The sequence below is a fragment of the Dromaius novaehollandiae genome, chromosome Z, assembly GCF_036370855.1.
Source record: "Dromaius novaehollandiae isolate bDroNov1 chromosome Z, bDroNov1.hap1, whole genome shotgun sequence".
NCBI lineage: Eukaryota > Metazoa > Chordata > Aves > Casuariiformes > Dromaiidae > Dromaius > Dromaius novaehollandiae.
The window spans coordinates 71740288-71765156 of NC_088132.1; the positions used below are offsets into that span (position 1 = coordinate 71740288).

The 24869-nt window shown below is 39.6% G+C and overlaps 1 protein-coding gene across 3 annotated transcripts in view; it reads left to right on the forward strand.

Moving 5' to 3' along the window:
* LOC135323557 (A disintegrin and metalloproteinase with thrombospondin motifs 12-like) overlaps nucleotides 1–24869 on the forward strand; it is a 175035-nt gene that overhangs the window by 27163 nt on the left and 123003 nt on the right. Inside the window, exon 1 of one of the 3 annotated variants that reach the window (XM_064502767.1) lies at nucleotides 21508–21585. The exons of the other annotated variants lie outside the window; for them this stretch is intronic. Within the exon in view, the coding sequence (XP_064358837.1) occupies nucleotides 21565–21585 (21 nt within the window). The 5' untranslated portion in view covers nucleotides 21508–21564. Of the gene's footprint in view, nucleotides 1–21507; nucleotides 21586–24869 lie in introns of those variants that run through there. 3 annotated transcript variants of the gene reach the window in all.

Below are 24869 nucleotides of genomic sequence, written 5' to 3' on the forward strand. Positions count from 1 at the left end.
TAGACAACCTACGGCTCAGTCTGAGACCAGCTTTCTCCCACAATTGCTAGGTCCGTCTGTTAGATCAGTCCGATTTCCTGGGGAACAGGGTGCTCCTTAGGGAGAGGAAGGGCAGCACAACCTGGCGCTTGCAGTTGTGCCGTTGTTTCGTGCATCCTTCGCTGCCAAGTGTCTGCTTGGTAGCAGGAGCTCTTAGCGGGCTAAATTCAAACTAGGGTGGTTGAAGTGAAAGACTGATTTCTAATCTGCCTTAAGTGCTTATGTAGTCCCCTTGATTGAAGCAGTTGAGTGTTGTACAGCATTTATCTTCTATACCTCACTGAACTGTTAGGAAGTTTTTAACTCTGGTTCACAAACTGAGAATGGGGCAGAGCAGAGCAGCTCGGTGGTTTGCCAAAGGTCAGACAAGAAGCTCCGAACAGTGCAGGTGCAAGGAATTAAATACGGGTGTCTGGCTGCAACCTTCACCTTCCTCCTCTTTTAAATCACTGGATGCATCGTGTGACTGGCACGCAACAAAAAATGTATATCTGGAATGAGCATACTGTGTTTGTTGTGCAGTATAGAACTTGTGTAGTATATTTTGGAGAATTATTTCATGGTTGTTGCTGAATGGTCTGAAGTAAATAATGTCCAGCCAGTATCTTGCTTTTGAAAATGAGAATTTAACGTTTAAATTTGTCTGACATAGTTCTTGGTGTGCTTTCACTGATGGGCTGTCTCCTTAGATGCAAAAGGCTATGAGTACAGGTTTACTCTTGACAGCAAAGTGAGACAGGAAAAACACTTCTCAATTCTAGAATTTTTTCTTTGTTCCTCTTTTGAACTATGATGACTTGAGGGGAATGATGTATTTCAGAAAGGCACTTTAAATATGGATATGTAATCTCTGGAAAAGAATTTGATATTTAATTACCATTTAAGAACAATAATGTCAACAACAAGCACCTAAGTCTCTAGACTCTGAAGGGGTTAACAGAAAGAAATGTTCAGCCTTTGCTGTATTGTTACCAATAATTAGGTAGCATTCGTGCAGTACTGTAAGTCAAGTCTGGTTTCCCCCCACCCCCAACCCCTCCACTATGAGACATGTTCTTGAGACCTATCCTTTTCTCCCACGGGCATAGCTACAGCAGGATATTTAGGTGTTGGCACAGATATCATGAGCACCTATATATCTGGTGGCCTTAAACCCATAGTAAAAATGCTAAAAAGGATCTTGGGAAGTCGTTGAATCTGTTTCTCTTCCCTTCCCCTTTCCCAGCATTAATGTGGTTCTGGTGAAGGAAGACTGGGAAATGTTAGTGTTTCTCACTCGAGCTGTGCAATGTGGAATTAGAGAACCTATTCCTCCCCTCTTCCTCACTATCTTTGTATATATTTTCCTATTGTCCTGTTGGTTTCAGAGTATACTCTATTCTTGTATTTTTGCATAATAAAACTTACCTTTAGGACTTTAATAAGAACACTGCCAATAAAAATGCAGGGAAGCATCCCCTGACAGGAAGGTGAACTTGTGCAGAGACTCAGTATGATGTCTTATGTTTTAAATGAAAGCATTGAAAGGGTGAGGAGAATGTTGAAAAGGTCAGTTGGTGTTTGTTTCACAGGTGGCAAAAAAGATTGGGGGGGAAATGCCTTGTAAGGGGGAGGGGTGAGGATTAGTGAGATTCTAGTGGTCTGTGAAAGTCCTTTTGTGCAAGCTGTTTCTGTCTGTCTCATTTTCTACTTCTGTTTGGTTAGTCCTCTACCTATCGATTTTTTTTGCAAGAGCTACAGTCTTTTGAAGGCTGTGTGAAATAAGCACTCCACAATACTAGTGTGTTGTCTCCACGTTTTTGAGTACTACATTCTACCATGCATTGGAGCTGGCTGGAGAGTGGAGAAGCTGCCCAAGGGCTGTTAGAATTAATGTGCTCATCTCTTAGTTGGCAGAGCTCAAACTGGTGTCTCTAAGGCACAAATGAACCCTAGCAGTGGGAAAAGGTATTTCATTTCCTGAGATGATTGCAGACCTTGGGTTTCCAAGGGTTTGTACCTTCACATGTAGCTCCGACACACCAAGAATGACCTCCCGCTAAGGATCAAAATGACTTTGACTTACAGTTATTTAATTAGCCTTATGATACCATGATGGTTTTGATATCGATATCCAACTTGCATGTTGTAAAAACTTCTGGTGTTTGAACCAACATTTGAGTCTTGCACGTAGTGAAAAGTTTTTCACAAGTTCGTTTCTTCACTGTGTACTCTGCTTGGATTTATGAGAGCAGTGTTTTGTGCTGCTTTTTGCAAATCCATTCTGCCTTTTGAATACTCCTCTATAGAATCTTCTTTGTTGTGCATCTTCATTTTTCTGTCAATCCCTGTCTTGTTTAGCCACCCTTATGTCATCATTTCTCTGTTTTCCATCCAAAACTTGCAACCCAATCTCTTTCTATTCTGCAGCTCCATATAGTTTCATTACCTTTCTAAAGTTGAAATTGGGAGCAGTTGAAGATGCAATGGTTTCACAAAGCTGAACACCTGTTTTAAAGGTGAAAACGTTAGATTCTATTCATTGAAAAAGTTGATGTTGTAAGAAGAGTGGGACCCAGGGTGATAAGGGAAAGGCTAGATAAAGAGAAGGCAGAACCAACAAAAGCAGAAGTAAAAATATGAAAAGCTGGTAAAGAAACAAAGGACATGATAAGATTAAAAACATAGCCAAGAAAAGAGCAAACATGGGGCTGTAATGTTGAGTGTTTCTTAAAAAACTTTAGACCCTTGACTATATACTGACAGAAGTTTTCTTGTGTATTCTGAAGCAAGAAGGTAGTGCTTCCAAATTATTTTTCCATCTTTCTAGCTTTATTAGTCAATATAGCTGTTATGCATGTAATCTGTGGTATAAAAATCAGTATTCCTTACACCTGACATCTCAGGCATGCTAAGGGGCAGAGTCTGCAACTTGGTTGTTTAAGTATTTTGCAGAAGAGTGCAACTTTGAACATTTTAAATGGAGTTCATGGCATTTGCATGGTCTTGTCAAGAACTGTATGCAGCAAAAGAAATTTTGATATCTAGCTGGCACTATTAAATGTAGTGCAGTACCTTTGAAATCGGAGCTGGTGCTTGGTAGACAGCTTGAACCAAACTACTTGTCCACGTAACTACTTATGATAGAAGTAAAGCAACTGTGAAGTTTTACAAACCACATGAAAGAAATCAGAAAGTGTGTGTAATAAGCTCTGTAAGGTACCAGAAGAGATGGCAAGGGGGAAGCTGGGGGTGGGATGGAGCAGAAACAGAGGGACATTCAGGAGCAATATCCAAGGCCGTAAAGGGTAGTGGGAGAGTGCCAAGTACCAGAGGAGCAGGCACCTGTGAGCACTGGCCATCTGCTTGCTGCGGTTTGGAGGGTTTCGTATCGCTGTGGCTCTTGTGGCTTGTGCAGCTGTGGAAACTGGATGTTGACTTAAGGACGCAGGATCAATATGCTCCCAACTGCTCTAATCAGACGTTTTGTAATTACTGCATCGTATCCAGAACAGGGAGTTGCATCCACAAAATGATTTTTGTTTTGTTTAATCTAATATATATCTTTCAGTCTATGGTGGAAAACAATGGCTCTTTGTATACAGAAAATATAGCAGACCACAGCTGATATTTATTGAAAAAACAAGCCCAGAAGAAAGGCAGCAGACACTTGGAAAGAATCCCTTGGGTATGTAATTAAAGTTAATTTTCAGACAGTTTCTCCTGCAAGCATGGTAATGCTTTTGAGCTTACTGGGAAGTACAGCAATTGCAGGTCCCTTGGGCGGTGCTAACTTTTGAGTCTGATGTGAAACTTGGAAGATGTTTTCCTTTGCTTGCGTTTCTCTTACTGTATCTGCTGTCGGGCTTGTACATGTCATGCTGGAGCATTGTCCTAAAATGCTCCACGTGCGTCACTTCAGAAATGCTTATCAATGAATAAGAATTGAAGGGTGATACTGGGAAGAGTTTTAAAACAGTTTGAATCATTCATTTCCAGGAGATGGTATGTGTCTGTTCAAAGGTACAGTACAGCTCTGAGGAGATTTTTACCCTGCTCTAAGAAAGATAAATATTACCTTGGTTTTGCCGAAATACAAGAATTAGAGAGAAGGGTAAAATTATGGCTGTCATTGTGCCACAGAGAAGGAAGTTTTATTTTTCTTTTGCTTCTGAAGAAGCAGAAGCTAGCCTGCCGCATTCAGATGTGAGTGAATCAGCACTGGCAGGTGAAAGAATAGCAAAGCGTAGTAAGTATAGCTTGCATAAGTAAAGGCCTAACTGGGTACAGGCAGCTGAAGAGAAAAAGACTGTGGAGAAAAATCTGGAGTGTCATGCTACTTTCTGTGTGATGATAGGTAGTAACATGCAATTTTAAAGTATATATTTTATCTAATGTAATTTGTAAAAAAAAAAAAACCCCAAAACCACATACACACAACTAGCCTGCTTTCTAGAAAAGCTTTTCTGTGCTGATAGCCTGCATACTGATGGGAGTAGAGTAGCCATTATCAGGTAGGCAAAGGACGATTTGCAGAGACGTAAGCAGGCACCTGCAGCAATAGCTGGCCATGCCCCAGAGAGCTCCTTGTTCATATCCCAAGATTGCATTAGCACTTTTGGCTGCAGAGGTCTGTTAGGAGCCGGTGTCCAACCAAGCTGAGGTGTCCCAAATTCTTCTCAGAGCTGTTGCTTCCTAGACTGCAGCTCTGTTTTGTGAGGCATAGTTTCTGTATTGTGCAACTTTTTCATTTGGCTTTATAGAAATGTGTATTTTTTTTCCTGGAGCCCAGATTATAAATGACTCTGCTGCATGTCTGTCACCTCTCTTCCTGCAAACTAAGCATTCCCCACAATCTTCGTGTTATCTGCAGATCTCCCCAGGAATGTAGTTACTAGTTACGTCATCTTTTCAAATCCTTATAAAGACATTTGGTGAAGGAGGGGGAAAAAATTCATGTGGCCAGAGGATTTCAGTAGAAATGCACCTGCTTGATAATGGCTGCTCATTTTCAATTGTATCTTAAGCTCTCTCAATTAGCCAGTTTTTGAATCAATGTAATGTATATAGCATTGACTTAAACCAGTCTTCATCAAAATGTGCCAAGATGTATACCTTATGAACCCTAAATGTGTCATAGGCATGCTATATCATTAACCAGTCAAACTCGTAATCTCATTAGGAAATGTAATTAGAAAATGTAAAATTCTATAAACAACAGATCCTGTCTAATGAGATTAAAGTTGCTTTTAGCCATATTTCCCGCTGTTAATTCTTTACTGGTCTGGTTAATGTCAGCTGTCCTCCCCTCCCCTTCCCTGCCCACCCTGAGTCATGTCAAGTTCACATGACGGTGATATCCCATGTTGTGCTGTATGTCCTCAATAAATACAGTTGCAGCATTGACTTTTGTCAGTACTTGGGAACATTTCCCTTGTTCCAATGTTTATTGAAGAACATTTGCACACCGAAGGACAAGTTTCCGCACAGTTTCTTGTTCTTGTCTTTTACAGCTCTTGGAGATAAGTTATCAAAACTTCCTGACCCTAAAAAGATCTAGCTTTAGTAGTTGCCGTTTAACATCTTCCTTAGTTACTGTTGAAGCAGGGATGTTATGACTACATTGCATGACTGTCCTCCCACGTACAAAATAAGAATGCTTTGCTGAACAATTCTATTGTTTTTGTCTTCTTTTTATCATTTCCATTTAATAAGGGCTTTCTAATTACTGTCTGAGGGCATCTTGTCTTCCTCAACAGAATTTGCCATCCTTCCTCTCTGCTGACTTGGGCTTCTGCTGGTTTTGCTTAAGACTAAAGCTGGTTTGAGCGCACTTCTAGAGGAAACTTGTAAATGCGAATTACAGCTTTTGATTCTGGTAGCATGACTTGCTCATGAATATAAGTGGATGTGTAGTGGATACAGTCTAAGATGACATTGCTATGTTATTTTGATCCATACTGGCCTTGCAGCATGTGCACTGGTCTTCAGACAGATAGGCGGTTGTGTCTGTGCTCAGTTGCAACATGAGAAAAGTCAAATTCCAGTAGACAAATGCAGGGCCATGGCAAATGGCTTTAGGTTGCATTTTGAGCAGCATTAAGAAGAAATAGATTCTTAAAAAATATCTTTTCACTAGTATTGTTCAAAGAAAATCAGTATTCAAACTGCACCATCCAGCAGGGTGCAGTCCTTTAAAACAGCCAGCCGGCCTTAAATGAGGTGTGATGTCTGTGAGCTCGGGAGAACCCCTTTGCTCTCCATGAAATGTGACTACAACTTTAGTGGGTATTAAAAGAGGCAAATCAGTCTCTTAGAATGGCAGAGGAATTGCGGTTCGAATTGCATTTGGCAGGAGAAGGTAGATAAGTTGTTTACCTTAAATGTTTCTGAATATCCTAGCAAAGCCAAGGAAGCTGATGAAACTAAGACCTGTATATCTGTCTCCCAACAGGTTTTGTTTCATCAATTTTTCAGTTTAAAAAAAATAGTTTGTTGCTATCCTTCCACAGGTGTGTGGGTGGTTTTGTATTTTTTTTGTTTTTTGTTTTTTTTTTTTACCTGTGTGGCTGTTAAAGTTTTAGAATTACATAGTCTATTTTGGCTTTTTGTGCTAATTCTAAAAATTAGTGTGAAACTATAAGAACACAAAATAGAGGAAGTATAAGCATCAAACCATACTAAGGATATTGCTTTTAATGAAAACCAGAAACACTCTAGAAGTAGCATTATGGCGTACACATCAAATTCACCACTGTTGGTGATTGCTTATGTTCACTTTCTTGGGTCTTTCATAAGTTGTGCTTCATTGTGCAGGCTTGCAAATCCCAATTATACTAATGGGTGTCATGCTTTCCCATTTTGGGGAGGAAGTGCCAAATACAGCCACAGTGGGATGCCCTCATCTAGCAACTAGCTCTTACACTGTGGAGTATTTCTCTTAGCTATCAGAAACATTAACAGTGGGGATAAGGACATTAATACAGCTTGTATTCAGGTCCAAGGACAATGATCTGGAAAGCTGTTTGCTGTAATGTTCTGTCAGGCTGTTGCGTATTGGAACTAGAGATAAAACAGTTGTCACATGAAAGAAGGAAAAATGACATTTTGCAAAGTTGATGGTCAGTTAATTAATGCTGAAAAATACATAGCAACTTGCTCTTGTACTTTTTAGAAACATTATTTGATGTACTACCCTTGTTTACTGAAATGTCTCATAAAATAATCCTTTGCTATGAATTAAAGGCCAAACACTTGTACTCCTCTGTTTCTGAGAAACCGGTTGTAGAGAAAGATATGAAACATAGGTTGGCACCACCATATGGTATTTTGATAAGGATTGATGTCCTGTCTTTGTTTTGAAAGAAGTCAAGTTGCAGATGTTACTCTGCTTTCCTGTGGCCTGTTTAAGTAGGTTGTGTAACTGTTTGGGGGTTTTATATGCCTACTCAATCGGCAGTGTTTTGAAGAAGTTTTGAACAAAAATAGATGCCTTTAGAAGACCTGTATGGAGCACCAATTCTAGGTTTGTTCATGCTTTGCTAGTACTCTTAGAGCTGGATTCAAGGATCCAAGGACCTTGAGAGAAGAGCTTGGTTGCTCCAGAGGGCAGTTGAGCCTGCTGAGGATCAGCACTTTCCCTAAAAGAGGCCTGCAGTGACTGAGCTCTTAATTCATATTGTTGGCACTTCATAGTATCGTAAAGGTCTTGTTTAGTACTGTTAATGTTTAATTTTTGTTAATGACTTCGATAGGCTATTTCATTTGGGTGCCTGAAGCTGGATGGAGTAAATCTGGGATATTGTCCCTGACTTATTCTGGGGTTAAATCTGCAGGTTCAAAAAGGAATGAAGTTACTACAACCAATATTTTACATATTCTAGTTCAACCTTACTTCAGGCGCATGTCAGATGTGGAGGCTTTTAAAAGGGTATTATGAATCCCTGTGCTTTGAGTGGTTTAATGGGACACTTTGTCTGGAACAAGGCTCCGTAACTTAACATCTTCTCTGAACTAATCATGGCTTTTGGCCTCCTTCATAATCCTGGCGATTTTCCTTTCTTTTCTCCACACAGGGCAAAGAAAGTCAACTTCTCAAATATTTGACTACTTCTTTTGAGTATGTCCATGGCACAGCTGACTGGATTTTCAGCTTCATGGTACTAGGAAGTTGACTCTGAAGTGATCAGTACTCTGATTTTTAGCATTTCATTCAAGTCTCCACTTTGATGTGGCAGTGTCATATTTCCTTACAATTTAAAAATGTGTGTAAGCAAGAGAATGAAAATATTTGTTATATAGAGAATGAAAATATTTGTTATATAGAGTAACTGTTTTGTATAATAAGAGCTTATAACTCAGAAGGAAAACCATCTGGTTAAAAATATGTGCATTATTCTTATTTCAAATATAAACCCAGGGTTGTTTTTTTTTTTTTCTTGTTTTATTTCTGACTGTTCTCTATTTCATCTAAGAACTTGTTAATGATCTGTGGCAATCGGATTCGGCAATAGCTAACAGCGAAAATGAGAGTTAATTTTGAATGCTGTTGTCCCTCACTCCCTGTTCTCCTATTAATTGTTACATGAATCTGTTGTGCCTTATCTTAAATAAAATTATTAGAGGTAGATGCTGTGTATTTCTTTGCTGGAAGATCAGAACCATGATCTCCTGAATGTTCTTTCTAAGGGGTCTGAGTTGTAACAGAGGAGAGAAAACCAAATTTAAGTGGTATTACAAAAGAAATATCTGGCTGCCTTTGGGTACGTCTATGCTTTGTAGCACAGTGGAACATGAAGATACACCAGCAAGAATCAAACTAGCTCAGGTACCAGGACAATCTAGCTCTAATGAACTCCAGATCCTGAAAGTAGCCCAAGCAGATCTCTCTAATCCTGAACAAGCTGTTCAGACATGGCTATATTGTTTTGCCCCATAGCTGTCTTGTGCAGTGCCATAACCAAGTGTAGGTCTCATTAAATGACTGAAATGAAAAGAAGCTTACTGAACCATCAAAATGTATTAAAATACTGGATGTTAAGGTTTGTTCTTGTTACGAACAGCTCCTAAGTTATCACCTGCTAACTTTCTGGTTGCTCAAGTGCTACCACAGTACCTTTAAAATTCAGGGGAGAGGACCTTTAATTCAATGCAAGGCTGATTTGATTAAGGGTTTCTGTTTAAAAACTTAAAGCCCTTGCATGTATTGTCATTTACCTGTTTGGTAGCTGTGCTCTGTGCAAGGGATAAATGAAATAGAAATGGCCTTTTCAATGTGGCTCTGGGCTACAGGGTTTTAAACAATGGGAGATGCTGTTTGGAGAGGAAAAGAAGTGTTTGAAAGCATAGCTCTTCTTGTAGAAAAAGCAGAGAGATGTGTATGGTTGACACAGCTAGTCTTTCTGTGTAGTTTTCAAAGAAGCTGCTTCTATTATTTTTCTTGTTGTCAAGGATTTAAAAAAAGTCAAGTACAAATGAAGTTGAAGAAACCCTAATCCCTCAAATGTTTTTGTACAGATGACCCTTCATGAAATCAGATTTTTTTTTTTTTTCTTCCCTTCACAGTCCTCTTCTATGAGGTTAGGAGGGCTGTTCAGTGAAGTGCTCTTTAACTTGAACAGAGATGGTACGGAAAGAGCAGATTTTCCAGCTGAAGCATGCTTGAAATTCATTGCAAGAGTGTGTGTGTGCTGTGGTGTGGGGTTTTTCTTGTTTTTTTTTTTTGTTTTTTTGTTTTTTTTAATCACTATAACCTGTCAGATCTCAACTTTCTTGACTTTCAAGTATCTTTTCCCTGAAGAATTTCTTTGCAGGAGCAAAGACTGTCCCTACAGTTCCTGTAACTGCATTTCCCTTTCTTTAGCCTGTGTGCAGATCTTCTTCCTTTCTCATGTGACAATAAGTATCCGCAAAATATCCGTATTGGGTGGTCATGATCTTAGTCTGTACAATGCCTATTGCTTTCAAATGACATGTACTTCAGGCTGCTGACTAATGCATATTTTTAAACAATAATCATTCCTCTGCATTAATAGTGCTACATTAGTGACAAATAAAATCTATTTCAGAGGTATCTCTAATGCACAGTGAAATGGATATTAATAATTCAACAGTTTCAAGAAGATTTCTACTTGTCAAAGTAGTGACTGCTTAAAAAGAAAAAAGACTCCATAGCATTTTGGTAAAAGTTACTATGGTGTGTATTTCCATTCAGCTGTGCTGAAGAGAAAAGAGGGAGACCAGATATCTGAAGACAGAATCCAGGCTGGCTAACTCCTATCTATTTGTAAGTAAGTTGAGTATCTAAAACTTTACCACAGCTCCGTGAAAGGATTCAGTCTGCTTGCTTTCTGGAACTGTCTAACCCTGAAAGCTCCTGAGCCTCTTTGAAGATGGTCCAATCTCATGTGATTTTGAAAGGGCCCCGGAGATCAGTGGATACTTGAAATTAGTTGTGTGCTCACGTATACCAGGAGTGCCTGGTTTCCCCCCAGAAGCACCTCTCTCTCACCTAAAGCTCTATGGTGATACAGATGCAATTCTTCTGAAGATGATGTGAAATTAGTTGTGGTCCTGGCGATGATTTTGGCATTCCCTCTCTTATGTTACAGAAAACATAGTGAGAACATTTTTTCTGCCTGGTAAATAGGAGACTCATTTCAAAGCTCTGCTCAAAAAGTTTAAAAATCTCCATGCTGCATCCAGGAAATGCAGGGGCCTTGGGTCTCTACCATCTAGGATTACACACCTAGGACTGTGGTGCATCTGTGCATATATTGGTGACTAAATCTGCTACATGAATTCCGCTTGAAGCATTCAGCACTGCAGAGCTGAGGGAAGAACCTCGTTTGTGCAGCCCTTTCCTGGGATAGCCCACGTGGCTCTTAACCGTAATCCTGTGTTTGCTTTTCAGAGAAGAAACTCCAGGATTTTTGAATGTAAATGTATTATTAACATCTCTGAGGTAAAGAACTTGATGTTTTGACCTTCAAATTTTTTTTTTCTCTTTTCTTTCTGGGGCTTACTGAACCTACAAAATCAAGGAGCTGTTTGGCTGTAATGTAATTGAGAAGTGAGACTTTTTTCTAGTAGCACCTGCAGGTTCCTTGGGGCTACCTTGTGCCCGATACTTAAGCTTCGCAGAGGTTGGGCAACCAGAGCTGGGGAGGAACAAGTAGTTCTTGCATCTTCCTTTATCTGCATGGCTTGTAGACAAGATAGAGTTCAGTCCCTGTTCTTTTTCTCTTTGGGGGGAGGGAGGTGGGGGGGGTGAAGGCACTCTCCCTCCCTGCAGAAGTGAAGGGGAAGGCTTAGCCATTTAAAAAAAAAAAGCTGGTGCTGTGTGCCGAGGAAAAGCAGTGTGAGTCAGCACAATAATAAAACTCTGGTGCATGGTGTGCAACCTGTTGTGTTTTTGATTTGTGTAACTGCATTCAGCACCTGGTTTGCTAAACCTGAGAAGACCTGAGAAAGACTTTTGATGCACATGAATGACAGAGATCCAAATCCCATCTGAAAGCAAACACCTGACAACTCGACCTGGTATTTCTATCACTGAAAATCTGTCCAGTCTGTCCTGGGGACTGAGCAGCATTTAATGCCATGCTGCTGAGTCTGGTGTAGAATATGCATATGGATTTTGCCTTTTTCTGTTATAGACAAAAGTGCTTTTGTACTATCAAAATTTGAGTCAGAGGTGTTTGTTTTGTATCAGTGTTGTCAAAGATAACATTGTTGGTATTGGTATCCTACCTAGTAATTTTTGTGTGTGATTGAAACAAATCTTCTTTGTCAGTGTTCTTATCCCCATCTGAAGCTTTTTAAACAAGCTAGTTTTAAAATTCAGGTGTTTTATGTTTGAATTATGGGTTGTACTTTAAGCCTGTAAAATCTAAGCAATGCTTCTAAATGAATCCTAAAGTTCAAGTGTGTTGAGCAGACAGACTTGACTATTTTTCTGAGTTCTTTTGTTGATTTGAGTAAATCCTCTCTCTATTTACAGGAAAACATATCATGCCTTGTTAGTGATGTGGCTGTGTACTTTATTGGATTTGCCAGCAGGCATATATGACTGTTTTGTGCAGTCGTGAGAAGGGAAGAGTCCCTAGCGTGCCCCTTCCGCAAGGCAGCCAGCTTGCGTTAATGCAGAAAATGAAATCGAAGAGCTCAGACTGAGTTGAGGCCCTAGATGGATGAATCCAAGCTTCAGGTTTGGTAACTTCAGAATTATTATTTTCAAGCCTGTGCATGAAACATGCTATAAAATTATTTGTTAAGATGATAGTGAAGCTACAATAGTGGAGGAGTTTTTTTTTTTTTTTTTTTTTTTTTTTTTTTTTTTTTTTTTTGTCTCCAAATGATGCCAGTTAACTGAAGTGGCCTTAAAGGGTGACACCATGGAAAACCTTTGACCTATTTGAATTGAGACATCAAACTGCTCACCTTAAATTTAATGCGGTTACCCTTGTTTGGACCACGTTTAACTTTAGGGAACTAAACTTTAATATGCTATTAACAAAGCAGAGGGGAAACCAAGGCACCTTAAATGCCTGGAGTCCCATCAGCGACAGGAAATTGGTTGATGTGTCCAGAGGGTTGTGGTGAGTAATTGATGCCATGTTGCACAGGGTGGTACCCATTCCTTTTTGGAGTCCCCAAGAGTGGGATTTGAGGAAAAACCATCATTATCCCCCAGCTGCGGATTTGTTTAATTTTCAAGGCTTCAGCCAGACATGTAGAAACAGTGTTTACTGGCACCAGTTACATTCACATTCTTTCATTCTCTGCAGAGCTATGTTAGTTCTAAATAGACATTGAGATTACAGAATCCCAGATATGCACATATTGCACACGATAAACAGACTTCAGAAGCTCTTGGCCACAGAATTATGATAGATGAAAGTTTGGGGGATTATAGTGTGTAAGATCTATCATTTCCCTGTTACATCTGGCAAGGCTGGGGTTTCCATATGTGTGGCAGCTGGGTATAACGATCTATTGGATGAGTGTGTGGTGGAGGAAATCTCTTCTTTTTCCTGTTTAGATTTGAGGAGGAATCTCCACATTTCTTCTCTAGAAAAACTGTTAAGTGAATAATGTTCTGTATTTTCGAAGGGTTTTTTAATTTGCTCATTGATCTAGGTACAAGGTGGTGGTTTTGTACAGATACTCCTTGTGCTTCTGCAATGCTTAAAGGAGTGAACCAGTTGGGTTTGTATCTCCCTGAGTTTTCATTTTTCTTCACCAAAGACAAATCTTGCTTGAAGGCAGTTTATTTAGGCTGGTTTCAGAACTATGGGCAACTAAAAATTTTGTTAGATTGTTGCTAAAGGATGTAAACAAAAACTTTTTATTCCCCAGGCCTTAAGCTGGGATTCATTTGCATCTGAGGCATCATCCGCAATGTCAGCGAACAGTCGGATGAAGCTCTGAAATCTGGGAAATCGCTGAAAGCTGAAATCTGAAGATACTCAGTTTTTCCTTTGCTAAGCACATTTTGCTAAGATCCACTGTTTTTTCCTCTTAATTTTCTATTGGCGTGAGGTAGAGAAGTGCCTTTTTTGTTTCTTTTTCAAAAATTTTTTAACAGGTTGTAGATTTGTAAGTGGCTTGTCTGAGCCTCACAGCAAGTCATTAGCAATACTGGGGAAGGAAGAAGCTGTCTTGGACCTAGACTTGCATATTATGCTTAGTTACATGGTAGAATATATATTGAAAGGTGTTAATTACCCTAGAAGAACTTTAATAATAAAAAAAACCTCCTCAGGCTCTAGGAATAGACTTCTGATTACATACAAGAGGAATTCAAGGAAGGACTGATATAAAAAACAGCAGAAATATTTCTTTTTTTGCCCCCAAAGGATTACTGTAATCTTGAAGTTTGTTCAAGAACATGTACCCTGGGTTACATCTGGATGTTCATTCAAAGTAAGATTCAGTCTCTAGGAAACAGTCTCCTGCATCCTTTTAGCTTTGAAAAATGAGACTTTGTTCATTTTTTGTGTGGGAATAGCAAATACTTGCAAGCCATATGTACAGACTCACTTTCCTACAGCTCAGTAATTCTTTTATGGAGAATGAAAAACAATCTCTTTAAAGAACTGTCTCTCTCCTCTGTCATCATTCCGTGCCACCAATATAGTATAGATGCTGCTGTATGCTGTTTTTTTATTGATGGCCGTGCTGGTGTGTGGTACTTTGGAGCTGTAAACATAGTGCACTGCTCAAACTTACTCATATCACTCCTGCCAAAAGGGGACACATGCAGGAAGCAGGGACCTACAGCAAAATGAGTTATTGTATGTTTTACATTTAAAAAAATCCCTACTATAACAGCATTAAAGTGGAGAAATGGGTACTACAATGTTGCTGTTATAACCTCAAGTCAGGCATCCAGGGTGCATATGGTGTGAGACCATCTTTAAATGAGTCAATCATACATTCTTTTTTTATTTTCCCCCCTACAAGTGTTCCTAACAACACTTAGCTGTTGCTTCAACTTTTTTCATTGCTCGCTGTGTGCACCCATGTTTACTTAACTGCGCCCAGTTCAATCCCTTCTCTGAGAACAGATGTTAGTTCTTCATGAGTTTTTGTGTGCCCATCAGTGTGGTTTTCACAAACATGTAGGTATTTTCACAGAGGTAAAGTGGTAAGGTGCTAGCATTATATTCTGAGTTCATTATATGTAAAACAGGATAGGTTAAAATCAGAAGCGTGTATTACTTTGAGATATTCACTGTAAAGTATCAGAGGCTTTATTTTTTCCATGGAAATTAAAATGGCACACTTCTGTTTGTTCAGTTCCTACCAGATTTCATTAAGGTTGGATATCCAGAAAAAGATAACACATTATCAGAGTCATTTATGAATGCTTGTGATGTGCTCAGCATCAAATAAGAATGCTACAACGCTTGTGGGTGTAGAATTATCAAAGACTGCTTTAAGAATAGGTCCTCCATTCTCTTCCAACATATACTCACAGAAGTAGATAAAACAGGAGTCCATTGTGTACCTTTTTCTTTCCCTCCCTAAAATATGGTGAGTTAATATAAGAAGGTAAAGCAACACAAATGGACTGGAGAATCTACCTGTGAATTGTATAATGATGTCTAAAAAATATTAGTAAAATATGTGCACAGTTGTTGACGAGCTGTTGATTCTGTCTGGGGGGGAAAAAATCAGAGTTATTGCATAAACTGAAGTGGAACGTGCAGCTTCTCATTCTGTTGGTTTTAGAACTTGGCTGATTAGGCAGATTTTATTTAGAAATAGCCCATAGCATACTACCATGGAGCAAAATCTTGAATTCAATGCCATATTAGGTATAACTGCAATCGGTTACAGTTTTATTGGAATGATTACACATGGAGATAGGAATTTGGAATATGAAAATGAATGTAAGCACATAAATGCCATTCCTATGGTTAGCTAACATTTAATTGTTTGGGCAAACCACACTGCATTATAACTTGGATTTTAACACCCTCCTAGTACCTTGCAGCACCAGTATGCAAAGTTGTCTCACAGACTGAGCAAAGCTGTAATAATTTAGATTAAAACTAATGCTATTCTCAGAGGAAGGCTAACTGTCTTCATTAATAGCTAATGGAATTAATGGGAAGAGTGTAGGTAGTTATTTTAAGTCATGTGTTACTTGTAGCTGGTAGTGCAGACCGCCTCACTGTGTATGTACACAGTTCTACCCACATCACCATTGGAAAAAGCAGTTCTGAGGTTGCTTGTTAAGGTTTCCTAAATAGCTAACAAGGGTCCCATTTGTCTAATTAGCACCTCGGCTCCAGGAGCAGTTAAACTTGGGGAAAACATAGTAGTATGTGAGGCGCTAGGGTACTGCCAGTGTAGCTGCTGCTTGCTAAGGCTAGCTCGCAACTAGTGTGAGCAAGGTTTAGAGCTGTAGCAAAGGGGAGATCGCAGGGTGAGGGAGAGGGCTTGAAAGGGGCTAAGCATTATGCAGACATAGCCAAGCATTTCTGGCAGCTGCTACTGTCTAGGAAAGGCTTCTGTAGGACAGTAAGGAGCTGAAAGCAAGGCTTCAGAAAAATGGTCCAGAATATCTTTTCATAGAACTACAGAAGCGACTATGTCAGAAGAGAATGATTTTTATGTCACATAGCATATAAAACCATTTGTGGCATTATACTTGGGGAAAGACTCTCCTTGTGTTTTCTACCCATATGTAGTTAAATTTAGATTGTTCCTTTATAATGCAGCTGTCTTGGGCCCATCTGACAGGGCTTTCCTCCCTGCACCCTGTTCTGCACACAGCTTTACACTCGCTTGGAAAGCATTGGCAGAGCCCTTTGTGGCTTAATTCTCCTGCATTTGAATGCGCTTTGAGCAAGGACAAATTTAATAAGATTATTCTACCCGGTATCTGAGATAGCATTCTTTGAAAGAATGGGACATATTTCAGAGCTCTTGTTTCAGGCTTTCTGCAAACTTGAGCAAATACTGGTTCATACTTAGACTCTGGTTGCATTTGCATGTATTTCGCTTCTGTAACAGCAGGAATCTATCTTTAAAGAAAACTAAATTGTTTGGAGTAGTAGCAGAGTAAGCCTGTGGTTAAGTTCGCAGTATATGATAACTTGCATATGCTTTACAGGATCCTGCCCCTTGTGGTTTGGGAGTTTATGCAGTATATGTACAGTCTGTGCTCTAAGCCAGCTTTCCCATGACTGTACAGTGCAGAGAGCCAAGAGTGAATGTATAATAAGCATCATCTGTATAAGTTAATGAAAATAATACTGACTAAATGACATTGTTTCAGGAGTAACGTCTTTTAGTGTTTATGGGGTTTCATTTTTACAAACTGCTTTATTACTTTTTGATTTGATTATTGCTACTCTTTGCTAATGATAATCAGCACAGTAATTTAGGTTGGATTGGAATAGAAGAACCAGGTCTCTCCTATGCCTGCCTCAGGAAGTATGGGAATATCGCTAGGAGCAGGTAGTGTTTCCTGAGTAATGGCATTTCTAACAGCAGAAACTTGCACAGAACCTTAAGAATTCCACAGTGGAGCAACTGATTGGTCAAATATTTTGTTTACCGACTTGGTGATTATCACTTTAATTTTGTGAAGTGATCATCAAAGAGCAGGATAGATTCATAAAAGCCTAGGTTTAAAAAAATAAGCTCAGAAATCTGGGAAAAAAAATCTCCTGCAGTTGGAGATATATTCAGTTATTTGTGAATTAATGAGGCTATTTAGGCATACGCTTCTCGGTGAAACCCTTCGTATTTTGTGTCCTGTGCTCTACTGTTTTAAATGACTTATTAGTTGGATGGCGAGGGCTTATTACAAATGATAATTCAGAAATTAAAAATACTGCAGAATCTTTATCCTTTCTCTGTGCCATGATTAGAAATGTGTCCATGCAATGGAAAATATCCTTAATGCTAGCTGCTTTTTCTGGTCTGCAGTGTTATTTACACACTCTGAATTCTGTATGTTACAGATGGAGATGTACTGTCCCAAGTGTCTAAACTTCACAGAAAAATGCAGATTTAGAAGCATCTATTTTTTTTTTTTATTAACTGAATATATTCAGTGCTGCCTGTGTTGGAGAGAAAACAGTGGAGAAAAAAGTGGAAGCTCTTCTGACACTATCCCAGGTCACCATAAATGAGATTTATCTAACCAACTATAAATCTTTTGTGCATATGTCCATATCTGATCTTGTCTAGACCACCTTCATGGTCAACGAAGAGAAGCAGACACCTTCTAGAGTGAAATTTGACTCATCCTAACACTGATGTCTCAGATGGGTCAGATAAATTGCCTGTTTTTCTTCACTGATTATGAAAGAGATCCTGAGGATACAAGCTCAGAGGCAGAGATTTACATTTGGTCAAACAAATGCTGCATCTGGAGTCTGAATTCAGGCTTGGAAAATACTAAATTATGCATAGCATTCACTGGGCTCAATCTGCCTAGCACTGGGAGGGTAATTTCTCTGTTTCAGCTTGTGGTAAGAAAAAAAAATTAACATCTGGGATTCATTTTGGCCAGCTTTGCCAGTTACTTGAGGCCAGATACAAAACACTGGAAAAGGAGAGAGGAAAAAAAATCTTAAGGGGATAAAAGCAATAATAAAAAGTCTACCTAAAAGTAAGTCAATATGTGGGCTGCCCCCCAATATGTGACTAAAGTAAACATTGGTTTACATGATTAAAGTAACAAATTTCATTAGTAGTAGTTCTGTTATGTAAGCAATTAATAAGTATCCATAAAATATGTAATTGTTCATAGAATCTGCTGAATAGCATCTTCTGAGTTACTTCTGAGGCACTGTTTAAGACTCTGAAGCCGTCTTGCCGCAATAATGCGGGGCGGTGGCAGCATGAGCTTCTTTCCTTTCGCAGTCAGCAACTTGATTTCTGTCTTGCTCTTTAAATTTGTGCTTGTCCCTGTGCATTTCAGCTTGGGATCATCGGCCCTCTAAAACTTTTAAGAAATCTCCTCTATCACTAGAAATTAGATAGAGTTTCTGGTGAGGTGAATTTTTGTACTAAACCAGATTTACATTCAACTTTCAAGAAGCAGAGTATAAACAAGATCGTTATTGTACAATAAACGTATAAGTGTGTTTAATCAGGATTTAAACTGGGGGCTAGTTAGAACTGGGAAATACACTTGCTTCTCCTGACGTAGTGCTGCATATAGTGTCTTCTCATCCTGTACTTCCTTTTTGGACTTCCCTTCTGTTTCAGATCATTCCTTGAAGCTGGGTAGTGCAGCTTATGGGCAGTTTATTATTCCCTGCTTCCCCTTATTGTTGCTCATTACTGCACATACTGCATCAAAGCACAAGTCAGCCCAACTTGTGTCACTCGGAATAAAGAAAGGCCCTTCCAGTATTGCATTCTGCATGTTGTCAATTAAAAGGGAATAGCATTTTCCCCCAGACAGAGCACGGATGCTTCTGGTCTTGATGGTAACACATGATAACAGTGAAGAATAGGGGTGGGGAAATGCAGCCAGGAGATTGCAGATGCTTAGTTAAACCACCCACAGGCAAATTGGCCAAGTTGTCATTGTCTGGAGAAGAAAACTGCTCCTTTCTAGTTCAAACAGACAAAGATTGTCCTTTCCTCCAAACTTTGTGCAAATTATCCCCCTATTTAGTGCTCCACATAGGTGGAAGTGATTGGGTAATGATGCATCATGCTGCAGGCAAAGGGGTTGAAACTATTTTTTCTCCTACCTACTGGCTGAGGCCAGCATTTAAACTATTAATTTTCACAGAACTTCTTCCAGAGAGCTAAATTATTTTTCTAGTGAGCTAAATTGTTTTTCTGTCTTGAATAATGATTGAATCTCAAAGTGTATGAATGTCTCTTAAATCAAGTTGTCAAACTCAGAAGGCTTGAGAAAGTTAAACTTACAAGGCTCAATTTTGCAAAATTAAAAAAAAAAAAAAGTTACTGTCAAGCTTTCTGCCTGCTTAAATCCCCTGCTTTGGTTAGCAGTAGTGCCCCTTCATATTCAACTGCAGGACAGCAGTAGACACGTAGGACTTAATTACCTATGCTGTTGGCCTTGCTGAAATTGCTTAGCACAGGCTTGTTATAAATACAGAATAAATCAGCCAGCGCTAACACTTCATAGCAGTGTTGATTCCTGTACAATACAGGATACAATCTGGTATCCTGTACACAGAATTGACTCCGAAAGCATTTGAGGAGTTCATATGGGACATAAGATGGTCCACAATATCTGCCTGGGCAGTGAAGCGCCCAGCAGAGCCTCTGCAGAGAAGCGTGTCCCACTAAAGAGTCAAGGTCCCTCCATCAGATCTTTGTTGTCGTGAGGTGACCACATATCACCTGAGCTCACACTAATGTCCAGACCCCTTCCTGTTCCTAGATACTGACCTTTGTGGGATGACTGGGGCCTATCTCCAGGCTTTCACAGCTCCCTCACATCAGCCTGTCAGCCCTCTGCTTCTGTTCGTTCTTTGTCCATGTCCTGCCAAAATTGTCCTAGAAATACCTTGGTTGAGAACGAGCCAAGTAGGTGTGGTAAAGCTGATTCTTGCGCAGCTGTCTCGGAGGTAGAGTTTTGCTTTGTAGACCTTTGAGATTAGCTGAGCAGAATCCCAAACTTTGTTACTAATTTCTGCCCATGCGCTGTGGAAACATAACATGATAGCAGTGATGTTGGCTTTGCCCTCGTCTTTTCACTTGTTTGATCATTGAGAAATGGACAACTGAGGCAACCGGTGTCTGTGGAAGGGCTGGCAGAAGGGTAATTGAATCACGAGGATCTGACTTCTAGATAGAAAGGGTGAAAGCAGGACTCATCTGAACAGGGGAATAGAAATATTATGGGCCTTCCCCCCCCGCCCCACCCCCAGCAAACTCTGTGACCTGTATAAAGTTTTCTATGGGCTGCTCCAAGGATATTGTAAAACATATGATGATGTTCTTTGTAATTGCAGATTACATTATGTGTTCTTCACTCACTGAATGGTTTTGCTTTTCAAATTGCATATGTTGGCAGGATCATGCTGTGGTCTAAGTGGACAGGTTTGAGTTTCTGTAAAGATCTGTTAGGTATGAATCCAAATGTACTTCTCACATGCTTATAGATCTGCATCTCATATTTCGGCATGCAGATTTCTGTTTCAGTTTGGGCTTTCCTGTTAGAAATCATGCCATGGCAGCAGGGGACTGCAGAGGAGTCCTTATCTCTTCAGTATTTGCAGAGATGCCTGATGTTAATTACCCAGGAAAACATTATGGGGATTATGAAGCATTTCAGGGAATGTGAAAATACTGTATTTGAAAAGGGGCAAATGTTCCAAATAAAGCAGTATAAGTTATAAACTTAACCTTACAGGACTTTCTAAAATTTGAAAGAAGAATAACTAAAACACTGCTGTTTTCTTGACAAGCCAGTGGTGGCCTCAGTGAGTGTGCCTGTAGATGCATAGTTATATAGACAAACTGCAGACATCTGTATCTGTCAGTTATAGATTGCCTTTCTGATATGCTTCTGAGTCCTCTGTATTTAGTATGTTTGTTGGATCCTGGAGTCCGTCTGATGTAGAGAACCTCACTTAACTGGTAGCTGGTTGTAGAGATTGGTAAGAAGCGTGCCTTGGTGATGAACACTGTCTTGGCCACCAAACAGAGGGTTTGCTGGGACCTCAAGAAATAAAAGCAGGACCTATGCCATCTTGTAGCTTTGGCTGTAACACAGGCATTTTGTGTGCAGCTAAGACTCAGAGGGAGGCCTATAACATGCACATGCATCCTGCTAAGGCAAATGGGTGTACTTCGTATTTTGTCAGATGTTTTCCAAGTCAATCCCGGTATCTCTGTAGGGAGCCCAAGCAGTAAAGAAAGTGCTGCTCCTGAGTATTATTCATTTTTACTGTTGTTGTGAGTAATGTTGGGTGTCTGAGTCATAGGTGATGTACTAGGTTCTGTATAAACATCACCAAAAATTCAGTCATTGCTTTGAGATCTTAGTATAGAACAAAAGGCAGCAGGATGAATGCCTACTAGAAGGGGATGATTTTTCCGTGGGAAACGGTATGTTTGGCATAGACTTTTGTGTTCTGACTTTCCTTTCAAAAAAAGAAACTTGAGTTTTCTATTTGATTTTGATTTTTTTTTTTTTTCAGTCTTTCAATTCAGAAAGCCGGTGACAACAGCAATTCTGTGAGTAGTCCTAAAAAATGCAAGTGGTATGTGTCACCAGTGAGACATGTTTACTGTTGGATATTGGTGTTAGCAGGCCAGTATGTGCCTCTTGTCAGCCTTGTTGGCCCTGTTAGTCCTACAGGTAAATCAGAATTGTGGCTTACACTCTGTCTGAAAATCCTTGTGGTTCCCTTAAGCCCAAAGGATCTGTGACAAATGATTAATAAAAATGGGCTCATGCTCTGTGTGTGTCTCCACCTCTCATACAAAGCTGCACGTATGTACTGCAAAGTGGAGTGTGACATTGCTGAAGGACTTAGGGCTGTATGGGAAAATACTTAGCCATCTACAGATTGAAAAAGGCTAAAATCAGGTATCTTTTACAACTCTCTCAGACTGCAAATTTTAGTTAAACTCGCTTGTCTTTATGCATTGCCAATAGAATGAGACAAGCAAAGGTCAGCCGGCTTGTTGAAAGTCAGTGATTAATTAAAAATTACTGTGCTAGGAGTTCTCTTCTCAGTTCTAGTCTAGCTGTGGCGCACAACAGCTTAGCTCTTCTACCCTCTAATTTCAGGTATTCAACTGAGGTCTTTATTATAATTCCTGTGTTTCACATGTGCTTGATTTTATGCTGTTTGTGGGACTGCATCCTTCACTTCGTTTGTTTGCTTTCTGTGTTTTACACTGCTGTGGCCCAGAGTTGGACGTCTTTTCGGATGCTGGAGCTAGAGCCGATTTCTCGTTTCTGTGACTGGTTTGCATTCTTCCTGAATCAACAGAATTATTGTTTAAAAACAGCAGACAAGAAAATCCCAACAGCTTCCCCCACCTTTGCAGCACAGCTGCTGGGACTTGAAGCTGCACTGTGGGAAGAGCCATTCTGGCAAGGCTCTCTGACAGCTAAGGAGACTGAAGATAAAATCAGAGCCTGCTCGGTAGCTGCATGCAGCTCCCATCTCCAGATAGTCCCCAATCCTTCACAACCAAAGGTAGTCAAAGGCAGTGTCAAATCAATCAAATCAGATTTTTAGATGTGGACACTAAATACAGGTTTTGTGGAGTCTGGGTGGTGGCTTCATAACGAAGTCTAATGCTTAAGGTAAGGTGGCGAGCCTTGGTGCCCTGAAGGGGATCAGCAGAATCCAGATCTGTGCTGCCAAGTAAACGACTGTTTTCTTGGATGAGCCAGAGTATGGAAGGGGAGGGGAACCTGTGCCTGGAGCTAGGAGTAGGTGGCATGGCTCCTGGAAAACAGCCAGCTGTGGTGGGAGAAAAAGCCTGCTGCAGGTGACTTTTAACAGCCAGTTCTCCTAAACTACCTCTGCGTCACCAGCTCAGCTCTGGCAGAACTGACCTTGAAAGTATTCTCATCTAAAATGTGCATTAGGGATCTCTAAGTGCAGCCATGTGCTGAGTATTGACCATAAAGTAAAATCAAGCATATTTTAAAACAGCAGAAGGGAGGAGAGCAATACATGTGTTTCCCATATGAGCCTAGAAGGGACTATTCATTGCCTTTGGAAGCTGCACGTAGTTTATTAGGATGTAGGCAGTCAGATCTGTCCCTGCTGCAAACAAATCAGTGAAGTTCAGCCAGGGATGAATTTGGTTTAGTGCTCGTTTTTTATTTTTCCTTGTTCAAGAGAAGAAGGAAAAAAGACATAGCTTTGAAAGGGAAATACATCAGCATGAAGAAATCTTCATTGTTTTGTTTTGGGGAGGAGGGAACAAAAATAGCTTTTCCTTAGCTAGTGCAAAAGCATTGTTTTTCAGTGACAGCATTTCAGTTTGCCTTCGTCATGGTATGGGAAGGAAAATCCCAGTTTCAGAAATGTCATATTTCTCAGTAAGTCACAACGTCATCTCAGCTGTAAAGGTTTCTGCAGTAAAATACTGGTTCTCAGGCTTCAGTCCAAGTTAGCTATTCAGCTCTTAGTGAAAAAAGAATGAACTGCTCATTGTGGATAGTATTTTTGTGAGCTCACCTTTGTAAGGGTTGAATTATGAATGATTTTTGATTCAGTTCTGCCTTTCTTCCCAAATTATTTTATTTGGAAACAGTCCTGTGACACACAAGTGGATTTTAGAGTTTAAGCATTAAATATACCTCTATTTAAAGAACTGTCTAAGTCCATTGAAAATGTCTCAGAACTGCATATGATCTATTCTTTATTATCTTTTATTTTCCATTGTTATCAAACCTTTGATTTATCACTATTCCTAAGCTAGCAAGAATTGTTCTGAGTAGGAATTGAAGTTACCTAGTATCTCCTAGGTTTAAGTCCTGTAGATTTTCACTTTTTCAGCAGAACAGCATTTTATTCTACAGACATGCAGCATGTCTTCAGGAAGGTTTTTAACTTGTGTATCTGATATGTTTGCAAAAAAAATATATATATATAGATATTTGCATACTTACATATATCACTGAATCTGTTTCTCATTAAAAAGTATTATACATCCTGAAAAGGCAAAGTGCTGAATTTTTAAAAGTGCTGAACATGTATGCTTTTTCTTTACTTAAAAAGCAATGTACATCATTTTAGAGCCTCTGGAAGATGCACTATGAGGATTTGAAAACATGCTAGTTCTAAGGACTTAACATCCTTTGAAGACAAGAAAAGGTGACAACAGAAAGAAAATTAATCCTTTTACTATAACAAAACACATTCCCTCACCTGTCTGGTTCCCAAGAATGTTTTACTGCCTCCTCCCCCCCCGCCAAATGCAGATAAACAGCCCAATTTTTCTCTAGATTGTCTCTCTCTCTTTTTAAACAAACACAATGTGCTAAGAGATATCACATTTAAACTGAAAAGGCTGGCTGCTGCTTTTAAACAAGACAAAATGAAACACTTATTTCAAAAAATGTTGTATTTTGAAAATAACAGAAGTAATCTCTTTGCAGACTTCCATGATAAATCACTTTTGTTTGACTAATTCATCTGTCAGTTGCAAACCAAAATAAAAGCTTTTTCAATGGACAAAACCTACTTGTTTTTTACAGAACTATCCTATAGAAGAAAGAAACATATGTATATCAACACGCCTAAAAATGAGTTCATCATTCTTAGCCCCAAATCTATCCCTTTGATCTCCATGGGTGAGCTGCACAACTACGGTATTTTCTTTGTGCAAGAAGACAAAAGTGTGTCCCTGAGAAGTGGTTG